This window comes from Ochotona curzoniae, unplaced genomic scaffold (genome assembly GCF_017591425.1).
Source record: "Ochotona curzoniae isolate NIBS_2020 unplaced genomic scaffold, NIBS_Ocur_1.0 scaffold_4701, whole genome shotgun sequence".
Taxonomy (NCBI): Eukaryota; Metazoa; Chordata; class Mammalia; order Lagomorpha; family Ochotonidae; genus Ochotona; species Ochotona curzoniae.
Window position 1 is genome coordinate 40,787,797 of NW_024467122.1, and position 8,796 is coordinate 40,796,592.

General features: G+C 40.0%; 1 pseudogene and 1 gene segment (V, D, J or C); both read right to left on the minus strand.

The window, feature by feature from the left end:
- Positions 1–209: 209 nt before the first annotated feature.
- LOC121148495 lies at positions 210–760 on the minus strand (annotated as a pseudogene).
- A 656-nt stretch (positions 761–1,416) lies between these two features.
- On the minus strand, positions 1,417–2,164 carry LOC121148330. The segment is given in 2 exon segments: positions 1,417–1,907; positions 2,016–2,164. Coding segments are annotated over 2 exon segments (534 nt in total).
- Between the last annotated feature and the right edge of the window lie 6,632 nt (positions 2,165–8,796).

Below are 8,796 nucleotides of genomic sequence, written 5' to 3' on the forward strand. Positions count from 1 at the left end.
CTCACACACTACCCAGAATGGTCCTGGGGCATGAGTTAAGAATGAAGTTCTGATTGAATAATGACTGTCCTTTAACATAGCAAGTACTGTTTACTGGCAAAGGAAACAGCTACATAAAGGTTTTGTCAGAAGTAACCTGTACTATTGATGCAAAACAAAGTAAAATACAAACTCCTTCAATAGTAACTTCAAAATCAGTGTATCAAATTTGATTTTCATTAAAATGTAGTTGTTATTTCATAACAGTAAACGAAATACCAAGACACACACACGCGCACACACACAACTACTGAGCTTCATCTTTGGGACAAGAATGCCAAGTCAGTGTCTCTTCATAGAAAGCAATTACAACCCAAGGACAGTTCCTACGTGTCTGTTTAACCAGCATCGAGCCAGCCTCGTTTGAATCTTTCCATTTCATGACAAACATCAGTTCTCCACTGCTGTCTGAGACACCAATTACTCATCCTGCAAAGCCCCTCGATTTGTCAGCACTATCGCTCTTCTTCTTTGATTTGCCACCATCAGACTGCACCGTCGTTTCTTTATCAACCTTTTGAGAATTAAGAGATGCTTCAACTAGCCTTGGGCAATCTAAACTTACTTCAGGTGCCCAAGTGCTGTCAGCACCTGTATGTCCCTTCTGCTTAAGGAACCACTGCACCTTCCCATGCATTACATATCAGTCTGATACTTTCTCCACCACAAACTCTTCAGGTTCTGACTCTTCGACCTTTTTTCCACTCTACTTCTTTCCCATTGTTTTCTTTTTTTTTCCAGTATAATGGCACCCATTTTTATTTCAGCCTTGAAGAGCTATTATTCACGGCTCCAAGCTGCCCCAGCTTGCAGGTCAACAGTGTCTCAATTTCCAGCCACATCCCAAGGACATAGGGGATAAATAAATGTCCTAAGATGTAGTCAAATACAGCCCGGTGTGGTAGCCTATTGGCTAAAGTCCTTGCCTTACATGTGCAGGGATTCAATGTGAGCACCGGTTTGTGTCCCAGTGGCCCTGCTTTTCATCCTGCTCTCTGCTTGTGGCATGGGAAGGCAATTGAGGACAGCCCAAAACCTTGAGACCCCACACCCACGTGGGAGACCAGGAAGCTCCTGGCTCCTGGATTCGGATTGACTCAGCTCTGGCAGTTGCAGCCACTTGGGGAGTGAATCAGAGGACAGAGGATATTCCTCTCTGTCTCTCCTCGCTGTACAGCTGACTTTCCAATAAAAATAAATAAATCTTTACAAAAACTAGTTAAATAGTAAAATATCTTGCTAAAGATTAACCTGATGTCAGATTCCTGTTAGATTTTTCGGTGAGAGGTAGCACAGAGTGGAGGACAGAAGTCTTTCTGATTGAACTCTCAAGTCCCAAAATGAGTTCTCCTTTTCACCACTGACACCCATCTTCCCTTACCGACAGAGCAAGCTATGACTTCCTAAACTCACTAGAGATTTGGTTTGCAGTAGGCTCATACTCTTGAAGGAAGACTGAGTAAACACGGCCTCGGGGAGAGAAGGACTCCCCCCTCCGAGGGCTGCCCAGCTGCAGGCCTCCTGGGGCCCTCTGGGTTTGTGCTCAGTGGCATCTGTGGTTTCTCTCACTGTGTCACTCAGAACGCAGTAGTACACAGCCGAGTCTGATCTCTGGAGTGTAGATTTCCGCAAGTGGAAGGAGCTGTTCCGCTTAATGAGAGTAGCCTCGAACCCTTGACTCTCTACCTTCTGGTTGTCATTTACGCTTTTCAGGAGGATCTGAGGGCCTTTGCTGGGGTACTGGATGTACCAGAATAAGTAAGGACTCAAGTATGAGGTCTGGTAAGTGCAATTCAGGAACAGGGCTGCCCCCTCGGATAAAGTAACCAGGCCTTCTGTCTGGGTCACTGAGTCCCCGCTGGTCTTCCCTAAAAACAAAAACAATAAAAGCATTGATCATATCGGAATATGGATGAAAGCTACCATGCCTACAGGAAAATGGAATGTAATTAATGTTTAGATAGAGTGTTACTTACTGAATATCAAGATCACAAGAGCAGAACAGATGACAGAATGCATTCTTGCAGAAGCAGACAATCCTTGCTTCTCACAGCACACGAGTTCTGTTAGGTCTAGTCTCCAATGAGACTTCACAGGAGCTCTTTGCGCAGGAGCTGAGAGCACCTTTCTGCACCCCTGTCTCCCCACTACAAAGAAACAGGGGTGTCCAACCACCACTGAACCACAGCTAACAGTACAGTGCTCTCTAGTGGGCATCCTGTAAATTGCAACATCATGTTGGTTCTTCCCTAAAGACTGTGATGTGTCAAATAACATAAATATTATGTATATAAAATACATATATAATATATCCAAAATGAACTTAAATACAGAAACATAACAAATATGAAATGGAAGGGAAATAAAGATCCAAAGCTCTGAAGATATAAATTAATGAAATAATTAAAGTAAGAAATGAATTGGATTAGCAGGAAGTAGAAGAGAAACCACAAAAGGAAAACTTAGTGAAGAATCAATAGAAATTACCCAAGTCAAGAAAGCACTTGGAAATACACACATGAGCTATGGTACAAAGTCAAGTGGCAGCTTGAATATCTGCAACTGAAGGCTCAGAAGAAAAGAGAAGGAGGAAAACATTTAATAACAACAAAAAAACATATGAAAAGTTTCCAAGTTTAATTATAAACCATAAGATACAAAGGAAACAAAACATGAATATAATTATTCCAAGGTTAATGTAGCCAAGTTTCTGAAAACGAACAAGACAGAGACAAGGTAGCTGGGGTGATAGGGAGAAGGGTGGGAAAGGATACATTCCATACTGAGGATCAAAGCTAGGACCACAGCCAAAAGCTCGTCAGAAGTGATAACTTGTGAGAAGTCATTCATCAGGACACAACTTGAAAGAGCTGGAACGCAAAAAAGTCATAGAAAAACACGTTTAAGGAAAAAGCAGTAAGACTGCATTGTCGGGCTTTTACAAAGAGTAAGGGGTGACATTAATTGTACAAAGGATGGAAGGGAGATAGAGGTTTCTTGGACTGTGTTGGTAAGATATTTGAAGTCAGGTTGTGATGAATTAGTCGTATACCCCGTGAACCACTAATTCTCAACTTGTTCTCAGAATCCCTTTATAGTCTTACACAGACACTCCAAGAAGACTCACATAGTTTTTGTTCACAAAGAAGACAGAGAGATAAACACACAGCGACAGAGTAGACATGAGAATATTCATATACAGATACATTCACATATACACACATACATACGTGTGCACAAAAACATACACGTAAGTTCTGTTAGGCATCACAGTGATGTCATCATCACACTTCATGTAGATTTTAGAAAACTGCTGTGCGTAATTGTGAGACTATGCTAGTGAAGATGGCCAAACATTATCCACGTATCTTCGACATCCAGAGTTCTGGACAGGTCAGCACAGGCCTCCCTGGGCTGCATTTGAAAAAGAGTAGCCCTACACTTTCAGCTTTATGAGAGACAGAAAGAAAGAGAGGAAGGGGAGAGGGAGTGGCAGGGAGGGCGGGAGAGAGAGAGACAGAGAGAGAGAGGAGGGGGAGAATGAGAAAGAACTCTGCTTTGGCACCTTGGCCCTTGAAATACCATCTTTTTACCTTTTCTTGTGTCATGATTTAATTCAGGTAAGATTTTTCTTTTAGAATGCCAGATTTTAGGTCCTACTAGCCAGAATGTCTTCATTATAGAACCATTTATGAAGCATTTGTCTTGTCTCCTATTTGCTTTATTAAGGATTTAAACAATCTGAGTTGGAGAAACAGCTTACATACTCTGTTGGCCTCTTCGTCTAGTTCCTTTGTAATTACTTCTGGTAGTGAAGTTAGTTCAGCAGAAGATTTAAAAGAACCATTCTCAGAGGTCATTATTTCTCTGAAATTGGATTTGCTTTCCATGAGGTATGATTATATTACACTAAGCAGTCAAAATGCAGTTCCCTGCTCACATAAAACATCCTAGAGCACTGAGACTAATATTGCAGGGAGCTATGGTATCTTCTTACACTGAGGGGGGCCAGTGCTGTCTACATAATAAAAATAGCTTTGAGTAAGATCAGTTAGAGATGAGATTAATCTTCATGTGGTAAGTATTTATCCTGAATAGATTTTCTTGCCAAATAAGATACTTTGTGTTGTTTCGGTCTTAGTAAAACCATGCATTCAGGACAGTTCTGTGCTAGCAAGAGTCTCTGGCCATGTAACTCACTTGCCTGGCCACTTTGGAACCAGTCTGTGCCCAGAATTACTAATCTCACTTCAGAAGAGAATTTTGTCTGTTTTTAACTTTTGCGTTCAGTAGCTTTCACTCAGGGAAATCTGTGGAATCGGTTCCATACAGAGTATATAGCAAGTGCATTTGTTCTCATTGCTGTGTTGCTTTCTATTATCACAGCTGTCATACCCTTGGACCTGTTCATGGATCCCTGAGATATTTTCCAGCTCAGAGCACTTCCGTTTCTGTTTAAATATATGTTCCTATTCTTGCACAGGTTTTGTGAAGGTATGCCACATTTTGGTTGGGTCACAGGGAAGGCAGATATTAAGCTTCAGTGCATATTGCTGTTTTCAAAGCTGTACCACACACATTCCCTTCAACAATGGGGATTTCTGCTGCTCAATGTTTTTATCAACACTTTGTGTTAGTTGTATTTTTGCTTCAAACGTGCTGTCCAGGATGCAGTTATGGGTAGGACTTTCCACAATCATAAGACAAAGAATCAAGTGATAATTAACAAAGGTTTAAAAAGGTTAAAGGGTAATTGGGAAGTTTAGGGGAGGAACATCATGTCTGTTGTACTTTCGGGTCAGGAAATCTGTCTTACACCATAGAAGTCTTATACAATATTAACTACATAGTCTCCAGAGCATTCTAAATTTTGATAGTTGTTTGTAAATCATAAAATGACAGTCATTTGGGTCATGATTCTGAGACTACCACGGAACAAAGCAGATACGTCTTCATGCCCTGGGCTCTCCGTCTTCTTCCTGGAGAATGTGATCCTCAGAGGTTTAGACACGCAGGGGCCTGCGGAGACAAGAGAGGTTACTCTGTTCAGTGGAAACAGATCAGTGACCCGGCCAAGTGGCCTTCTTGTCCCCGGCACAGAGCAGAAGAGTGAGGGTGTATCTGTGCATTGGGTGTTGATAATGCCTTCTCTGCACTTCCTGCCTCAGGATATAAATCTCATTTGATTCCCAAGACAGCTTGTGTTTAACCTGGAAACAGGATGAGAATAGCTCCTCTGCAAAGAATTGCTTTGTCTCCGGGAAGACATTAATACAGCAATCTGTCCTATCTCCAGGGTATTGAAAAAGTGCTCATTTACTCTTAAGAGAGAGAAATACCTCCATAACTTACTGAGATTGTTGTCTAACCTCTCGTCTAATAGTTGTCTATTTGTTCATGGAAAAAGGTGCCATTTCTTTGTTGGGTGTTATCTTGACACACGGATTATTTGGGGTTATCTTTTTTAATGGTGTGAAAGGCTGAAACAAAATCAGTTTGAACATGATTTAATCTTCAGTCATGTCTAAGGGCATTTCGACTTGGCTGTGTTGGCAACTGCAAAAAAATGGTATCTGAAGTTACCTACTTGGGGGCCAGAGGACCAAAGCAGCCCACTGTCTTCAACCTCAGCCATCTGCTTCTCTGTCAGGGCCTGAGGCTTCTCAGGGTGTGGGGACTGGCACAAGGAAATATTCACTAGCAGGTATTTTTCCTCTGCCAGGATAATTTTTCAAACAGTGCCAAGATGTCTCTGTCTTATCAGGAAGCTTGGGATCCTTTCTTGGAAAAACACTTCAAGAGGCAGTATGGTGAGCATGATGATGATCTGCTGGAGGCCCTGAACAAATTCTGCCCTTTATTCTGATAAATATATCAATATACATACATGTAGTATATGGCGTGTGTGTATATATATACCAATAAACACATATATACTTATATGTCAATAAACACACATACATACCATATACACATGTATAGTATATATTTCATATATACTACATATACATACATATATATCATGATTCAGGTCACTACTATGTAAACATACATGCTGGATACTAGCAATTTAATTAATATGTTTATATACTTATATATAATTTGGTTTAATTTTCAACTCAGCATCATAAAGGTTCCATTATTATTTTACAAATGAGGAAACTGGGGCATTGAAATATTAAAATCATGCCTCTTTCAGTTTGTAATTAATTTATAAATCTCACTCTATTTTATTCTTTATACTCATTTGGTAGAAAATTCAGGTTCCTTGCCTATATAGAGTTTCCATATTTTTCATTTTGCTTATCATATGTGCTTTATTTTATTTTTAAGGGTTTATTTATTTCATTGGAAAGGCAGATTTACAAAGAGAAGAAGAGATAGAAGGATTTTCCATCTGCAGGTTCATTCCCCAAATGGTGCCGATGGCCACAGCTGTGTCAATCCAAAACCAGAAACCAGAAGCTTCTTCCAGGTCTCCAAAATGGGTGTAGGGATCCAAGGACTTGAACTGTCTTCACTGCTTTTTCAGGCCATAAGCAAGGAGCTGGATCAGGACTAGAGCCAGCACCCATATGGGATGCCAGTACAGCAGACATTGGATTTTCCTGCTATATACCATACAAGCCCCCTATCATAGGCTTTTTAAAAATTGTTTTATTTATTTGAAAGGCAGAGAGACAAGAGAGAGGATTTTTGTTCTCTGGTTCATTCCCCAAATTGCAGCAATAACCAGGACTGGGCCAGGCTGAAGAAAGGGGACAGGAAATTCTCCCAGGTTTCCTATGTGAGAACAGTAACTCAAGCTCTTGAGCCATAATCTGCTGCTTTCCCAGGCATGTTAGCAGAGAACTGGATCAAAAATAGATCAACCAGGTCTCAAAGTAGTGCCTAGATGATTCTGCCAGCAGTGGGTCTGCAGGGGTGGTTAAACATGTTATACCACAAATGCTGGCCCCTATCATATGATTTTTTTTTAAGATTTTATTTACTTGTTTTGAAACTCGGAGCAACTCAGCAAGGGAAAGAAGGAGAAAAGGAGAGAGGAGAGGAAGGTTTCAGTAATCCAACTGGTTCCCTCCCACAACTATCAGTGTTGGGCCAGGTAGGAACTGAGTCAGAAGCTTCATCCGGGAGCCTAATGTTTATGCCATCCTCTGCTGCTTTTCTCAGACCATTGACAGAGAGCTGGACTGGGAGTGTTGGAAGTGGAGCAGATAGGACATGAACAGGTGCCCCTACTGGGACGCTAGCTTCATAGATTGTGAGTTAATCCACCATGCCACAATGTCAGCCCCTGTCAAATGCCTTTGGTAGTTTTAATATGATACTCCATTCTTTGTACTTACTATATGTTAATAATTGTATTTAAGGATAGTGTCTTTTTAAATCAAGTCTTTAAGAAACTAAGTTTTTTTTTTTTTCACTTCTCTTGGAAGCCTTTTGAATTTACAATTCCAAATCCAGCTGATTTTGTTTCCCTCTTTGAAGAAATGTTGAGCCTGAAGAGAACAGAGTAACACTGGAGTGAAATGTTAAGGATTCCACCCGACTGGAGAGGAGTCTGAATGTTTGACAGTGCTCACTTCCAAGGATATCTGACCCTGGTAGGCAGTTTTTTTCTGTTTTTATAAGGCAACCATTTTTGAAGAATTGCAATATGAAAATGAATAAAAACTTTGTTAACAGGTAATTCATTAAAAGATATCGAGATAATGAATAAATGTATGGAAGGGGCTCAACTTCAATAGTCATCACAGAAATGCAAATTAAAATTATGACATGCTCATAAAAATGACCGGAGTGGAAAAGAGAGATGGTACCAACAACTAGTGAGAATGTGAAGCTACTGGAATACTTACACTATTAGTGAGAATATGAGTTGCAACACAAGTCTGCCGAAAATGAATATTTATGCAAGCTCAGGCCCTGTGAGTCCATCCCTAATCTTAAACATGTATGTGTTCTCGAGAAACATACACACACACATGCTTGTACCAACTTCACATTCCCACAATGCCCCTTCTGCGAACAATTCACGATACTCACCAAAACTAACATGGGTGAATGTGTTGCAATGTAGATTTACCATATCTATACACATACAACATTCTGCACAATAAGAACAAATAATGTTTCCCTAGATCAACTAATTCCCCATATATCAAATAATATCTGGGAAAATATTTCCCAAATGTGGAAAAATACTTTCCGAATATGGAAAATAAACCAAAATGATTTATTAAAAGTTAGTTCTGCATGATTTCATCCTCACAGATCTCACTAAAAGGTGAAATTTTTCCATGGACCTGGAAGGCCGGACAGTGGTTACTGTTGGAAGAAGGAGGGAAGGGTTCTTACAGAGTTTTGACTGCTTTATAACTTCATGTGCTCACTTGGAGAAATTCATAGGGTCTACACCTTTATGATTTGTGTGTTTTACTTTTTTTCCTTTCTTTACTAATTTATTGCTTAAAAAGTTTTATAACATGTAATACCTACTGTATATTTTAGGTGTAATATTTCAATATATATGCACAACACAAACTGATTGAAGCAGATCTTTATTCTTTGTATTTGAAGCTGCCTATCTGCTCCTCTTTCAGTTCTTTACACAAGATATATTCCATCAGTGTGGAGCAAATGTAGTTAGTAATCCTGTCTAAAAATATGTATAGGTTCTGTCTTGTGTGAGGGTGGTCACTGAACTTTTATTGCTGCATTGTCTGGAAGAAGATAGAGTAAACATAACAAATG